Source organism: Anopheles aquasalis, chromosome 2, assembly GCF_943734665.1.
Source record: "Anopheles aquasalis chromosome 2, idAnoAquaMG_Q_19, whole genome shotgun sequence".
NCBI lineage: Eukaryota > Metazoa > Arthropoda > Insecta > Diptera > Culicidae > Anopheles > Anopheles aquasalis.
The window spans coordinates 68,988,147-69,003,146 of record NC_064877.1 but is presented as its reverse complement, the minus strand read 5'-3'; the positions used below and the strand labels follow the sequence as shown (position 1 = coordinate 69,003,146).

The following is a 15,000-nucleotide window of genomic DNA, read 5'->3' as shown; positions in this document are numbered from 1 at the left end:
GAACGTTTGACGCTGGGTGCTGGCAAGAAGGGGAATGTAGAACAAAACAAAGCCGGAAGAAGTATTTGGTTATTTCATTAGTAGTGCTATCCACCCTCTTGACAATGAGTAGACGAGATACTCGTTTCATTCAATGTACGGTAGCAATTCTCAGTTTGCCAATTTTGCGACCCAAAACACTGCTAGTAATGATGCTTTAGGCGAATAGAAATGATGGTCAATGTAGAGTTTTGCTTTTTTTTTTTGATACCCATTATTTGCTATATACCAAGTTTTAATGAATGTGCTCCCGCCGTTGCGTCTGTCTCGCAGCGCGCATTGTGGTCATGCCAGTTGTGTAACCCACCTTCCCCGAAAACGCGAAGCCCTTTTGCCATAGCGTGTTTGCCTTCAACATCCCCCGCCTCCCCGATCCCCTTCGTCCATGCTACATACTGTGTTGATGGCCTTAACATGGGACAAGAATCTTAAGAATAATTTTATCTTCTGAGCAAATGATGCAAATGAGCTGAACCAACTAATTAGAAATTAGTAAACGGGAATTGTATGAGTGTGATAAGTTGGGGAAGGGAACCCCCGAGACGACGATACGATGCTGATGTGTTTAGATATGACTCTACTAATCCTGTACTGCTCTGCGAGCACTATCACACTCTTGAGCATTAAACCCTCAGTCCCCCACCCCCACATTAGAAACAGCAGACTCTAATTAGTGGGCCTTTGGTGTTAGCGAAACAGCTGTTTATTTGGCGGGAAGTGGAAGGAGCGAAAAATATGACCCCACAACATCTAAAACACTATTGACCTTTCTCTCAAGCTACTGATATAAATAACACAGGCGAACGTAAAAGTACAAGCCAGAGCGGAAGAAGGAGGTGAAACGGAACACGTAACAAAATTCAACAAATGAAGAAGTCGCATTCTGCTGATAGATGCGCTCTGCTGTGTTGATCCTCGATCGTTGCGCCAATGCAAGGATGTGTGCGTTGTGGAAGAGCTAAGCAAGAGTGACTCAAGACTAATGCATAATAAAGGCTATATTTATTCAAATGGAATGCCTGAATAACATAGACCGGCGATATGTTGCAGTGGAGTTGGCGAATCCGAACCACGTGATCGCCAGAAGGGAAAGCGAACATTATGCTTCAGATGCATTCGTATGGAGTAGCTCGATCACCGTGCTCCAGAGTATTGTTGCTTCGTTTTCCCTTCTGCTACCTATTTATCTTCCCTAGAACCATTAAAAAGGCGAAGGAAAAGGAACCTCACCGGTACCATTCGTAAGTAAACTAGGGTGGTTGTTGTTTCTGATAAAATAGTTCTTTATTGCAACGATGAAAAAGTGCGCGGATTGACTGCCTATGGCATACGAACGGAAACCAAGAGAGTGCTACAGGAGAATACCAAAAAAAAAAAAGATATGGATATAAGACACAACGAATACAACAAGCGGCTCTGTATCATCCACTTAAAATCGGCGCTGTTGCTTATAGACAGGATGTAAAAAAATATGCGCTCCCTTACCGTTCCGCACGCAACGACACAGGAATGGAGGGAGCGCATGTACAATCTTAGAAACGTCTCGGCACTACACAGCTGGTTCGTACGTTCGTATCGCTTGCTTTCTATCCGGCGCTATTATCGATGGATGGAAGAAGATATGAGAATACTGTGCTGCTGTGCTGCTGGATTGCTGCTCACACCTAAACGACGACTGCGCCCGCTTCAGAGCGGCTGGTCGGCAGATCCGGACAGACTTTCCACTGATCAGCGATCGGGTCGTAGCACTCGAACGAGGTGATCGTGATCTGCGCACGGTAAAAGTTGATTTCGCACGGTTGATCACCACCAGCGACGTACAGCAGACCATCGGCAGCGGCTACTGCAGGGCTTGAACGGCGCACCGTCATCGGAGAAACCATCGACCACTTGTCCTCATCGAAGCTATATCGCTCGACGGTACGCAGCACCTCCTGCTGGCTGCTATTACCACCGACGACATACAGATGCCGATCTAGAATGGCAACTCCCATCTGGCAGCGGGCCGTCTGCATGCGCGCCAGCTTTGTCCATTCGTTAGTCACCGGATTGTAGCTGCAAGCGAAGAATAAATGCGGTGAGTGCTTCAAGTCGCTTCCCAGCCCCTCCTTGCTTGTTCCCTCTGGACGTACCTTATAAGATCCGTTAAATATCTCGAGTGAGTATTGCATCCACCGACGATGTAAATCAAACCTAACAAGGGAACCAGAAAGAAAGCATCACCAACTTGATCAAAGCCACCATAGCACCATAGTTACCTTCAAAACTTACGACACCCATGCTAAACTTTGGTTCTGGCAGGTCTCCCACCATGCGCCATGCGTTGCGCATGGGATCGTAGCACTCGATCGAACCACCGATATCTTCCCCAATCCAGCCACCCATCGCGTACAGTGTACCACCGAGCGTGCAGAGTCCAAACTCACACCGCGGCACATTCATCGGTGCCATCGGTTCCCAGTTGTTGTTCTGCGTGTCGTACACTTCCCCATTCGCCAGTATCTGGCTACCGCGCTCGCCACCGATCACATAAATCTTGCCCCCCAGAGCCGCCACACCCGGCAATATCCGACCGATCTCCATCGGTGCCGATTCCGTCCACTCGCGGGCAAAAATATCATACTTGATCACCGACTCAAAGATCCAATCCGTTGGTGTCCAGCCAGCCGACTGTTCCCGGCGTGATCCACCGATCACGTAGATGCTCTTTTTAGCGCACACGCGTGGACAGACACGCAACGGTACGAGCTGACCCCGGCGCGACGTCAAATCCTTGCGCACCGAGCGTAGCGCAATCTTCAGCGAAACATCCCGACACTCTCCGATTGCCTGATCGATCAACGAGACGGGAACGAGTGCGATGCGAACGTGCGACAGTATCTCGAACACGTACTGTCGCCGTGGGACAACATCATGGCGTATCCATCGCAGCGCCGCATTAAACACCTGATGTTCGCTATCGACCCGGAGTGCTTCCGAAGCGATCACCTTTACCAGCAGCGCATACGGCACATCCAGCAGCTCGTCCTCGAGCGCCACCTTTGGGAAGTTGCTGTACACGAAGTTGGACGCCACCTCGGCCAACTGGCGACAATTGTGGGCCTCAGCGAACCGCAGAATACCCAATGCGTTCGTTGAATGTAGCTCCCGGCACAGGTACTCACAGCAACCGTCGACCACCTCCGGTACCTGCAGCATATCGGCGGCCGCCAGCAGCTCCTGAACGTTGCTCTGTTGGGTAGGTAAAAAGGATTAAATAATGAGAGCATCCGCTTGGAAAAAGGGTGCTTACCTGTTCGATTTCGATCTGTCCCGTGTAGATGAAGCCAATCAGCAGCTCGAGAATGTCGGCCCGGATCGAGTGTAGCGTAACGGAGCGCTGCTTCCCTTCACTCAGTCCCAGCTCCGGTCGGAACATGGCCTCGAAGTATGCCGAACTCGCGCTCAACACTGCCCGATGGGCGTGCACCGTAGTTCCGCTGGCACGGATTTCAACGTCACAAAACCGTTTATCGAGCCGCAGTGCGTTCAGGTTCAGTAGCACCTTCTGTGCGTAATGTGGACAGGTGAACCTCGGTTTGGTTGTTGAGCTGACCGCCCCCAAACCACCACCACCAGTTGTCTGCGAGAGATCGTTTGTCGGGACAATGGATGTGGATTGTCCAGCGGATACCGATCCCAGCGAGCAGATAATATCTCCACATCCAACTCTTTCCCCTCGTCCTCCTCCTTCTCCTCCTCCTCCTCGGTCTCCTCCTCCTCGTTCTCCACCTGCATCTCCACCGTTCCCGTTGAAGCTGTTCAGTGGTGGCATAGCTTGTTGCTTACGCGTTTTGGCGCTTGTTGGTGTCAGGGATTATTCCTTTGGTACCTTTAACTATCTTTGGATGTTCCGGGGTCGTTCCGGTAAGCGTCGGGCGATAATCAGCACATTCGAGCCCGGGGTTTGTTCTCCCGAAAGAGTGTGACTAACAGAAAACTAGAAAAACTTTTTCCTCCCGCTGGTTCCGAGTTTACACTTTTTTTTGTAGCAATTCGTGTTGTGGCCCTAGGATAGATTTCGGCTGCCCGACTCTCTCTCTCTCGGGCGAACTGCACGCACTGATTAACACGGAGCACAGCCACAGCACATCACTGCGGCAGCATCCCAGCAATAATGGCGTGCGGATGGGTGTCGGACGTTGCTTTGGAAGAGGTCGACTTGTTTGCCCTCACTCTGCTCTGGTGCTGGTGCTGGTGCTGATGGCTGGCTAATCAAAGCTACCATCGCTGCCGTTGCCGTGTCTTTCCTTTTAATGAATGACCGCGGCCATTGCTCGTTCGCCTACACGCATCGCCCTCCCTTTCACTTGAACGCGACAAATGAATTACAGCAATTGTCTGGCACTACTACTGGCTACTAAGGGCGAAGGGGCGCAAAAGGGTGGTTATTGCACTGCTCTGCACTGTTTCTTCTTCCGCGAACCAAGGATGTGCTATCGGGATTGCTTGAACGCTGTTGTGGTACTTCTTCACCGTTTCCTCGGACTGCTGGGGACTTTTGGCACTCCGAGCTCGCCAATTTAGTCCGAGATTAGCGACGGATTCTCTCTCATATTTGCTCGCGCCATCCTCACACAAATACGAATGCATCGGCCCGTTGTTTTGGTTCGGAATCAGCTGCCTCTGTCAGAATGCGTTTTTTTTTGTTGACATACTCTGGCGCTTGCGTCGTTGCACTTGCTTGGGAAGAATCTCGTCCACCGCGGTCGTTCATCTGTTTTCCTTGCACACTATGTTGCCGCCTCTCGGTCGCTAGTCTCGAAATTTAGGTGATGGAAATTTGTTAAAGACTCGCCATCGAACTCATCACCGCCGATCCGTACGCGACGGTAAAGTTGCCGAATCAGATCGTCCTCTTGGGCGGCCTGTAGCTCAAGGAAGAATGCCTAATGGATGGAACAGAATCTGCCGTAAGAATACAACAAGTTTTAACAAACCTCCTCGTGTGACTGCTACTTACTTTCAACTTTTCCCTTTGTAACGCCATTTCAGTGCTGGTTTCGTCCGCCTTGAGGAGAAATCGTTTCACAAAATCGAGTGCCACCGGATGACACGAACTAAGACGGATCGGACCGTTTTTGGTGGGCCAATCGATATTGACCGGCTCATCCAGTGCGTACCAAGTGCAAGGAATGTGCATCACCAGCTCGCCAGTAATGCTAAGCGCCATTTGCTTCGATGATTCGTTCAGTATTCCATACGCCAGACGGGTCTTAGCGAGTACAGGCGGCTTCTCTGTTCGACCTTCGCGGTTTGATCTTATAATCTCCTCAACGGCCACCGTTCGAAGGTTCTGGGGTGCATGTTCGCGAATGGTAAATGGGGCCGTTTCATCGACCGTAATGTAGCACTTCCCAATGGGTATCTGTTGGGTGAGAGTTAACAGAGCACTATCACCACCGTGCAGTACGGCGCTTGAAATTTGCGCACGAAAGACGGGTAGACCACGGTTGAGTTGACTTTTCCCCAGCATAATGATAGCGTTTAAAACTCCTTCTTTGCTGAACGATTCATGAACGGGACAAACGATCGTTCGTTGCTGGTACGAAAGGCATATGGACCATCGTCTCTGTTTGGCCAGCAGTTCGAAGCATTCTTGATTTAGCGACAACTTGACGCAGGCAAACAGAGCCACAGGATCGTCTTTCGATCCTTCCGACAGCATCAACGTACCCGATGGACGAGCTGGCATTACGCTGTGGAATGATGTTTCCATCGTTGCTAGCTGACCGAACATTCGCCGGTTCCGATACAGGGCTAAAACGTTGAATTTCGATTCCTCGACGCCGATTGCTTCCTCCAATCGGCCATCGAGTTCCACTTCTTCGGTCAATCTTCTGGTTAAGCGCCTCGTCGTGCGATGCATATTTCTCCCAAGTTTGACCAGCCGGGCCGGATCGAAGGTAGCATTTCGTTGCCATGGCGTTACGTCGTAAAGATAGAGCTGATTGTTTTCCGTGAGCAGGAGTGCTCTTGACTGGTGGACGATCAGCGCGATCGCTACCACACCGTACACTGCTATCTCTTCGCATTGTTTCGCGTTATCCTTGATGTCCGCCTCATGGTTATACCACAACCGGAACATACCGAAACCGTTTGAGTAAAGCAAACTGTTGTGCACCGTATCGAAGGCGTACGATTCAACCGGAGGGGATTGCAGACAAATGCAAAATGAGGTGCAAAATTCTGTTTCCGATTGAAATGAATCACGAAACACCATCAGCACACCGGCGTCCAGCAGAACAACTAGCGAACAGGGGTTGGTTGCAGAAAACTCAAAGTCTACTACGTTCGAAGCAAAACAGTGTAGGACATTCAGATCAACGATGTTCTCTTCCTGCTGCTGGAGCCAGTAAAACTTGTTGTTGGCCGAAGCTAGGAGAACACACTGGCCATGCACCAACTCACTGAAACCAAGAAAGTTGCTCAGAAACTGTTGATTTTCTGGCTCCACAGGGACGGCTTTCACAATGACTCGTGTTTCAGGATCCACCAGGTCTAGGGCAAGATCGTAGCTTTGCAGCAAACGAAACGAATGCGGCTCAGTGTTATCCGATTCCATCACATCCAGCACCGTGCGGGGGCCGGTTTCCGTTTGTCGAACGACGAGCAGCTGATTGCTGGGTACACCTTGCTCAACGTGTCGGATCTTTCCTTCGCAGCAGTACCCATCGATCGGTACGAACTGATTGCAGCTCATGTCTAGAACCAGCAGCTGGCCTTCCTGTGTAATGGCTAGGACGAGCGATTCTGTGATCTTTAGCGTTTTCACAAGACCTCCATAAACTACCGTACACGCGAAAGGATCTTCGGATCCAGTCAGGTTCTGATCAGCCGCTGAGATCGACACAATTCCTTCCGTACCCGCCACTAGCACCAGCGTTCTGTGAGTTCGGGGGTCCTGAAAACTGGCCACGGCAACAGGATACGTGCTGGACTGTTCCGCCGGCAACTTAAATCGCGATATCCACTTGCGCGCACTCATTTTCGTTCCGTTTTCAAAAAATCCGCGGCCACCGCTCGTTTGCCGGCGCAGTGACAAGCCGGGCGGCAAAAAACGCGCGCCAATTTTTCGAAGCCTGCTGCACAACCAATTTGGAAGGAATTAATTCCAACGGGATGATGATTATAGTTTAACAAAAATGGAGTTATCACTTTTCAGTTATTCTTTTGATCAAATACCGAGCCAGAGCGATTTTAGTTGCTCAAAAACCGTTCAAAAAAATGTTTTCCGGAGTACCGGAGGTAGTGTACCGAGTTCGTTTGCATAAACCACCTTAATGACAGCTGAGAGTTGTCAACAAGCGGCAAAACAAAAACGCAAAACAAACTTGAAAAAACGCGTTTCTTCGTGAATTGCACCGACCGTTGGTGCGAAACGTTTTCAATTTGCAGCTGCAGGCAACGGTGCACAGAATGGCGCGCGTTCCAAAGGTACAAAAACTATCCCTTCCCACCTTCTAGCAGACTCATTTAAGGTGAAATTATCTCTCCTTCTCTACTCCAGACCGGCTACATGATGGTGATCGACGTGGGACGGAGCACTGCGCGAAGCTGCGGCGATCAAAGTTTCTTCGAGAAGGCCAAGGAGTGCGGCATACGAATAATGGGCAGAAACGTGAGTAATCGCTTCTATGACTAAGTCAGAGAAGAACTGGTGGCCGGGGGCTTAATGTACAACAACAGATTTGCAGCTTCCCCCAAGACGAAATTGGTCTAGTTCTGATGGGAACGGATGAGACGAGCAACCAGCTAAACACTGACCATGGTAGCGGGTACGAGCACATTTGTGAAGCCTCCGAGGTTAAGCTACCGAACTGGCACACCTCACGCATCCTGGAAAATAAGGTGTTGCGCTCGAACAGCGAAGCCAACTGGTTCGATGCACTCATCGTTGCAGCGGACTTCCTTCGTGCGGGCACCGAGAACAGATCCTTCAAACAACTGCATATCTTTCTGATATCTGCGCTGGAGATGTCCGCCGATGTGAGCCAAAGCGAAATCCGCAGTCTGCTGGAGAGCTTAGAGGTGATGGTCTGCCGGGTGCACATTATCAGCGATCAGATTGAACATTCGAAGCCGATAACGAGCAGCACCATATTCACCCCCCGCTCATCCGGTGCGTTCGTGGACGAGGGAGTGAAGAGTGAGGATCGGATCAAAAATGAAAAGCTGCTGGATGAAATTTTGCAAACGGAGGGCTTCACCTTGACCAGCATCGATGCGGCACACCGGTGTTTGGGTTTTTACGTACCGAAACCCGTTCGACCGACGCCCTGGAACAGCACGCTCACCATCGGCACCAAACTGAAGTTCGCCATCTCTGCCTATCTGCTTATCAGTGAGCAGAAAGGTTTGGGCCCTTTCAAGGTGACCAGTGCGGGCGGTTCTGCAGCAAACAGTGTCGTCACGATGCGTACACAACACTTCCAGAACGAGAAACCGATCGACCTGGACATGGAAGACGTGATCGTTGGGTACATGTACGGATCTAGCGTCGTCCCGTACGACAATGCAATCGATATGGACTACAAATCGGGTGAGGCAGGGCTAAACTGTCTCGGGTTTACGGCATCCAGCAACATTCTGGACGAGTACCTGAGCGGCAAGGGCACCTACTTGGTGATGGCGAAGAAAGGGTGCGCCGGGTCCGAGGAAAAGCTTACCGCTCTGGTGAAAGCAATGATGGCTCTCAATGTGGTCATGTTGGCTTCTAAAATCTATCGAAAAGATACGAAGCCACGTTTGCAAACGTTGCTCCCTATCATGCACGAACAACGCTATCCTTGCCTCGTGATGCTGGAGCTCGTCTTTCAGGGTAAGTCACAACTTTTGTAGCTGTAGTTAAGCAAAGCAACCAATGAATCGCTTTGCTTCTTTTCAGACGAAATAAATCTGGTGCGATTTCCTTCTATTCTAACGAGCAAACACCAACCTTCACCGGAACAGTACGCAGCGGTTGATAAGCTGATCGACAGCATGAACCTGACGGACGCCGTTGAGGATGAGCATGGACGTTCGCACGAAGCTTTTGGGCTTAAGGAAACGCACAATCCAAACCATCAATTCCTGTACCGTTCGGTAGTGCATCGGGCCACTCACCCGAATGCTACCTCCCTTCCCGTGCTTGGTAGTGACGTTAGCGAGCTGGTAAGCGTTCCGCGGAAGTTGATTCAACGAGCGCAAGCAGCTATCGATGAGATCAAGCAAGTGTTTCCGCTGGAGGAACAGAAACGCATCACACGTACCGAGTGGCTGCAACGAATGGCAGCCATGCACCAGGGTTCTGGAGATGCTGCGCCGTCGGGCACAGCTCCCTCCTCCAGCATCGCTACGATCGATGATGAGAGTGAGCGTCGAGTGGTGCTGACCGTCGGTACGATGACACCGGCAGAGGATTTCGATCTGCTGTTGCGGCGTGGGGAAAAGTTCGTTACGGTTGCCACTCAAATGCAGACCGTCATATTCGAGCTGCTCTTTACAGCGATGCACACTCCGGTGGAGAAGATCATCATGGCACTGATGATGTACCGTGGGGAGGCCCAAAAGCTCGGTCCTTTTCGCTACAACGAGTGGTTGACGGAATTCAAGCAGGTGCTACTCCAACGCCGTAAGCACGAGTTCTGGGAAGAAGTGATCGTGCGGGAGAAGCTCGGTTTGATCGACGTTTCCGAAAGCGATATGAGCACGGTCAGTGTGGACGATGCGATTGAGTTTTACCGGATTCCTGCTGTGCCGACGAGTGGGGCAGAAACGATCGTGAAGGATGATGTTGATCTTGATTCTCTGTTTGAGGAACTGAACGGATAACTTAAACCGGTGTGCAACAACATCGGTTGGATCGGGAAACTACCTGTGGAATCCATATGATATATGTTCTTTTTCTGTCCTACATATTTCACAAACATTCAGTATTCATTAGAGGTCATTGAAAAAAAAAGTGTTTGTACCAAAATAAATGTATAAGTAAATGTTGTCAGCTGCAGAAGCGCATCAACGTATCTTCTTCCGATTGACGACAATGCATTACGCGAGAATCTGCGATAAGTGTTATCGGGGATTGCCCTGCACCACTGCACCGCTACAGTAGTGCCTAGCTGCCTACCATCAGTGACCATCACCATGGAGACGAAATGGATAGTTACAGGACGGCGTAGGCACTATCTCGAACACTCGCAATTCCAAACCTCATCCAAGCGCACATTGTTATCACCTGCACCGCGGAGAGCCCGTTTTTAATTGTCGGTAGCGCGAATGGGCGAAAGCTAGTATGCTATCGCGGTGTAGACAAATATGTTCGTGTGCACAAGAGCACGAGACAAACGGTGACGCTGGACCGTTGCACCTGTCTACCTCGCGCAGCAGACAACAGATAAAGAGATAGTGATACTACCCCCCCCCCCCCTCCCCCCCATTCGACGACAAACACTGCTCATAATACGTGTACACAAAATTGATGCAATATGTTTATCTGCAAAGGGTAGGGCATTAGGGTAAAGCATTAGCTACGGAGGTTTAGATTATCGTGTACAGTGAAGAACGATTCTTAACGACTAACTGTAGACAAATCAGTCGGTGTGATAAAATCGCATTATTGCTTGGTATAACTAGAGGATCAAACCGTTCAATTTCGATGGTACGTGATAGTAAATATGCCCTTTCCAAACCCGCAATTGCTTGCAATAAACGGAAAATACGTACCTTCTCCATAATTGGGCAGAGATTCCGTTTTCGTCGTCTCACGGTGACTTACCTAATTGGATCCCCCTCGTCTAAATTCGTTTCTATATCAAACGGATAATACCAGGAAAGTGATTCTCGAACACAAAAGAGCGCAAAAAAAAACGACCCATGCATCGATTGTACGATCGTGGCAAAGGGGTTCCCTCCCCTCGGCTTCGGGCAGATAAGGATTCAGCGTATACCGTACCAGCGTAGCGGTCAGCTGCTTCGGCTACTGCTCCGTAGTGTTAGTCGACACACATGAGCTAGCCGTTCCTTAGCAGGTTGCCGCCTCTCAGTCATTGTATGGTCCGTTCCGTGCGAGATCACGGCCGCGGCTGACCAGAGCGAAGAGCAATCAGTATTGTGCCACAGGCGCGGCGTTGCTGATAGCGAGCACGCACAAAATAGGACGAGCACGGTAGAAGTGACCACAACCATTTAAGAACTGACTTTAGATTGAGGCATGCCGGCTCGAAGGGCGCGCAGAAGCTAGCAAGTGACTCCCGTGATCAGATTCCTATCGAGATAAGTTCTGCGCACGCAAAAAAACGTTCAAATTCGTCACCGGACTGGTCCCCTGTTTCCCGTTTTTGTGTTTGTTAATGTGATTCACCATTCCGGTGCACGACAGTGGAAACGCATGGAAAACGCAACGAAAATGTGATTCTAAGTTGTCCCCTTTGGATGGAAAAGCCGGACAAGAGGAGCAGATCGAAGAAGGCATAAGATAGGAAAGTATTACAGCGCTCTAAATGATCGGAACGCCGTGCTAGGATCAGTCGAACGAATTACGATCGCGACGTAATTAACAGCCAAACGCAAGATGAGATTATGGATGGGTCTCATTTTAGGCGCCGCGCTAGCATCAACTGTCTGGTGCAGGAACGAACTTCGATTACCCTCTTGGTAGCAGTTCTTGATAATCTATTCTTCGTTACCGACACCGACTGTTGCACCGGTTGAATTCACCGACGATCACCACGGACATGCGCGCACGATTGCAAATTAGTCGACGCCCAAAAGTCAATTGCAATTAATCATCGGTCGATAAATAATCCGTTAGTAACCAGCGCCGTTCCAGGAGTGCCGGTTACAGCGCTGATAGTAACCCCCTCTGCAGTAAGCCATGCGTCATGGCTTACTAGGATAAACAGTGCGATTGGCCAACGAGCTGTCTGGTCTCGCCGGTAGCATCGAGTGTACACAGTCGCGCACGCTTTGTGCCAACAAAGCGTGCTGGTCTGATAAGATGGAACGGTTACCGGTACCGTACGCATAAACCTGCACCTTGTGCCAGGTCGCACGGTAATCAACGACCCCATCACCAGGCTAACCTTAACCGATTGCACCAAGGAATGGAACGCGACGGGATAGTAGGCTACAGCTGAGTGTCTTGCGCTGGAAGGACAAATTTCCAGGTGGGCCTCTTAGTGGCCAAAAACGGGGAATCGAGCGATTTCCGTGATCACCCATTCACGCTCCGCTTCTTCCGGCTGTCATCGATTAGCCTTGTATCTTATCATGCCGTCGTTTCTCCCCAAGTCCACCCCCCAAAAAAAAAACTGTCTGGTCTGGCCGAATCAGGAAATCATCGCCCGCTAGTTCGGCCAGGGCGGGTTCTTATCTCTCTCGAACACCCTGCGCGCTCGGTCCGTGCACGAAACGCGATGGATCGGAGGCTCAATCCACGCGCGGCCCTTTACTTGCCCGGTTAATGTGTTTTCGGTCTTTTGCCGCAGGTTTTGTTTAGACGCGCACCACCCGCCCGACGATCGGTTGCGCGCGATCCGTGTGATCCGACGCTGCTGGTACCGCGGGAATGCAATTCCTTCGCGACAGTCTCTCGTTCTCGTTCAGTAGCCAGCAAGGAAACAATCGGCAGGCGGCGGCAGCGGCAGCGGCTACCCAGGATCCAACGATCTTCGGCGGCAACGGTGCGGTAAAGGATGATGGAGCCGCCACACCGACCGCTTCCCAGGGAAGCGATGGTTCCAAGTACGACACGGTACGATCGAGAGTGCCGGTCAACCTGGGCAGCCCACCGTCGGCGTACAGTACCCCGTTCCAGAGTCCGATCATCGCGAGCCGCACCTTTCCGACACTGACGGAGGCGGCCAGCACGCTGGGGAACCGTGGCCCCGCACGAGCCGGAAGTATGGCGCCAACCCTGGACGGTGGTAAGCCGGAACGTAGCAGCAAAGTGTACTTCATCGACCAGGGACAGCTGCAGCCGCCCGAGTATGAGCTTCCGGAACGGCCCTCCGCCCTGAACGGGGACGGTGGGATCGTTAATCCAGCCTTCACGAATGATAGTAGTGGTGCCACGATGATCAACATGTCCGGATCGCAACCGAGGTGAGATTGGCGGTGGGAAGGATGAATGTGCCTGGAGTGTTTCTTGGTGTGTTCCTCGAACACTGCTGAGGGCCTGTGATTCCCCCGGGAGGGATATCTTCAAATTGAAACCCCAAATCAGCTTGAAACCAAATAACGAATCTTAACGCGGACTTTTTGCGGAAATGTTGAGTGAAGTACGATAAGTGAAGCGCGCGATAAGGATAAACGGTTTGATAAAGATATGCTGCGCAGTTTTGTTTTGTAATGGGTGGATTTAAGGCTGTTAGGGTCGGATGGTGGTCGGGGATGATACGCAGTGCGATCATCTTGCGTCGAAATAATATTGAATTGAATATTGAATTCGTAACCCAATGGTGCGCAGAGCCATTGGTGGCCACCAACTTGCTCTTAGTTGCTTTAGCTGTTTCCGTTTGATACACATTTCTCTACGAAAAACGTAATAGACAATGTGCGCGGCCGTGGATTGTGTAAATCACGATGAAACACAATAGGAGTGGCAGCCCCAAAACGCGCCCGATAACATGCCTGCAGTGCGAGGTCGTATATGAAGGGCTCAACGATGAAAGAGCAAAAATCGATCCTCGTGATACGCGTTTTGGCATGCGGATATCGGTCGATTCGCTGCTGCTGCTGCTGCTGCTGCTGCTGATAATCAATAATCGACTTGAACGCCAGTAACGTGGCATGGTGGCCTGCTGTTTTGGATTTGGTATGTTCTACTAACACCAGAGAGGCATAAAAAAGTACAAGCTGGAGGTGAAGGGACAATCAAAAATGATTTGATTTGATTTTGCCGCTCGCGCACGCTCCGGTGGTCTCCGGAAAGGGGCTATGATTCACACCTCCAATCAATCATTCAGAGCCCGGTACCAATCTGAAGTTGTCAATTCAATTGCTGCCCATGTTGCATTGGAGGATTGCCCATTATCAGCTCCATTTGTGGACAGTGGGCAAAGCAGCTGTTAGTCTGGATGCGGTTTCGTCCCCCACCCAAATGTTGATTGAGATTGTGTCCACAGCGAAGCGCCATAAACGCGATGATTCATGCGTACCAGCCGGTTCCCAGGTGCAGTGCGCACGTCTCATTTATGCTATCGTTTACTACCTCGTTTCAGCGTTATCCGGGAGCAATACTGGACATGGTCATGTCGTTGCCCGCGTGAGCTAACACCCCGGGAAAAGGGGATGCTGATAGTGATCTTCATTCTGGTGCTGATCGTTGGAGGGCTCGCGACATACCTGGGCATTGTGGTGGACAGCGATGGTGATGTTTTGCCAGGTATGCTACGGGGTGCTTAGAGAAAAATGAGTTATTATAACGGTAATTTATACATTTCTTCCCGCAGGTGGTATCCTAACGAACAACCGGCTAGTACCGGCGGCAGCTACCCAGGAGTGAAGCACCGCCTGCTGGCACATGGTCATAAGCCGAACCGATCCATGGCTGGTACAGGATCATAGCGAGCGAGCGGTGCTGGATGAGTAACCGATCGTACAGCGAACACTTTTAACATAAGACTGCGCAGAACCGGAGCCATATGGAAGCTGAAAACAAAAAGGAACCGTACCACCGCCCTAGGCTCATAGTCATTCTAACGATGCCGCACGTTTTACGCCTCGTTTACAAACCCTCTAACAAACGGTCGCAGTCAGCGCTATACACCTAAGATACGAAAAACTCTCTTGCAATGTTAAGTATGAAAAGGTAATAAACCTCTCTTTTTACACACGTTATCGCTTAACCATTGACAAGTGTTTGGGGGGGAACCTTTAGCCAAAAAGCACACCGTGATGAAGAGAATATCGGCCAGGGCCATCGTTGCTTTACCCAAAGGA

At 50.6% G+C, this 15,000-nt stretch overlaps 6 protein-coding genes across 6 annotated transcripts in view; 4 read left to right on the top strand and 2 right to left on the bottom strand.

Annotated features, from left to right (window-relative positions):
- LOC126573213 (nuclear distribution protein nudE homolog) overlaps positions 1–225 on the top strand; it is a 3,167-nt gene extending 2,942 nt beyond the window's left edge. The window contains exon 2 of the mRNA XM_050233171.1: positions 1–225. This exon is cut by the window's left edge and continues 1,850 nt beyond it. The gene's annotated coding sequence lies outside the window, so the exon portion shown is untranslated.
- Positions 1–15,000, top strand: part of LOC126573215 (enolase) — a 45,320-nt gene that overhangs the window by 26,296 nt on the left and 4,024 nt on the right. The gene's annotated exons all lie outside the window — the stretch shown is intronic.
- LOC126573205 (actin-binding protein IPP) lies at positions 1,299–4,580 on the bottom strand. Its single transcript, XM_050233161.1, has 4 exons — positions 3,332–4,580; positions 2,298–3,270; positions 2,172–2,232; positions 1,299–2,094 (listed from the first exon to the last, which is right to left on the bottom strand). The coding sequence occupies exons 1-4, from the start codon at positions 3,851–3,853 to the stop codon at positions 1,704–1,706; spliced, it is 1,947 nt and encodes a 648-aa protein (XP_050089118.1). The 5' UTR covers positions 3,854–4,580; the 3' UTR covers positions 1,299–1,703.
- On the bottom strand, positions 4,727–7,095 carry LOC126573232 (uncharacterized). The gene is made up of 2 exons (XM_050233193.1): positions 5,042–7,095; positions 4,727–4,967 (listed from the first exon to the last, which is right to left on the bottom strand). The coding sequence occupies exons 1-2, from the start codon at positions 7,064–7,066 to the stop codon at positions 4,812–4,814; spliced, it is 2,181 nt and encodes a 726-aa protein (XP_050089150.1). The 5' UTR covers positions 7,067–7,095; the 3' UTR covers positions 4,727–4,811.
- LOC126573203 (X-ray repair cross-complementing protein 5-like) lies at positions 7,377–9,928 on the top strand. The gene is made up of 4 exons (XM_050233158.1): positions 7,377–7,515; positions 7,589–7,699; positions 7,768–8,899; positions 8,966–9,928. Exons 1-4 carry the CDS (start codon positions 7,498–7,500, stop codon positions 9,889–9,891), a joined length of 2,187 nt encoding a protein of 728 aa, XP_050089115.1. The 5' UTR covers positions 7,377–7,497; the 3' UTR covers positions 9,892–9,928.
- On the top strand, positions 11,105–14,893 carry LOC126573225 (uncharacterized). The gene is made up of 3 exons (XM_050233187.1): positions 11,105–13,161; positions 14,280–14,443; positions 14,511–14,893. Exons 1-3 carry the CDS (start codon positions 12,626–12,628, stop codon positions 14,561–14,563), a joined length of 753 nt encoding a protein of 250 aa, XP_050089144.1. The 5' UTR covers positions 11,105–12,625; the 3' UTR covers positions 14,564–14,893.

What these genes read in the sequence shown, in the direction of transcription:
- LOC126573225 (XM_050233187.1), top strand. Translation starts at nt 12,626, where the DNA reads ATGCAATTCCTTCGCGACAGTCTCTCGTTCTCGTTCAGTAGCCAGCAA. An exon ending in ATGTCCGGATCGCAACCGAG is followed by an intron (nt 13,162 to 14,279) that starts GTGAGATTGGCG and finishes ACCTCGTTTCAG; the next exon opens with CGTTATCCGGGAGCAATACT. An exon ending in CGATGGTGATGTTTTGCCAG is followed by an intron (nt 14,444 to 14,510) that starts GTATGCTACGGG and finishes TTCTTCCCGCAG; the next exon opens with GTGGTATCCTAACGAACAAC.
- LOC126573205 (XM_050233161.1), bottom strand. Translation starts at nt 3,853, where the DNA reads ATGCCACCACTGAACAGCTTCAACGGGAACGGTGGAGATGCAGGTGGA. An exon ending in GACAGATCGAAATCGAACAG is followed by an intron (nt 3,271 to 3,331) that starts GTAAGCACCCTT and finishes CCTACCCAACAG; the next exon opens with AGCAACGTTCAGGAGCTGCT. An exon ending in TATTTAACGGATCTTATAAG is followed by an intron (nt 2,095 to 2,171) that starts GTACGTCCAGAG and finishes CTTCGCTTGCAG; the next exon opens with CTACAATCCGGTGACTAACG.
- LOC126573232 (XM_050233193.1), bottom strand. Translation starts at nt 7,066, where the DNA reads ATGAGTGCGCGCAAGTGGATATCGCGATTTAAGTTGCCGGCGGAACAG. An exon ending in TACAAAGGGAAAAGTTGAAA is followed by an intron (nt 4,968 to 5,041) that starts GTAAGTAGCAGT and finishes TCCATCCATTAG; the next exon opens with GCATTCTTCCTTGAGCTACA.
- LOC126573203 (XM_050233158.1), top strand. An exon ending in TACGAATAATGGGCAGAAAC is followed by an intron (nt 7,700 to 7,767) that starts GTGAGTAATCGC and finishes GTACAACAACAG; the next exon opens with ATTTGCAGCTTCCCCCAAGA. An exon ending in GCTGGAGCTCGTCTTTCAGG is followed by an intron (nt 8,900 to 8,965) that starts GTAAGTCACAAC and finishes GCTTCTTTTCAG; the next exon opens with ACGAAATAAATCTGGTGCGA.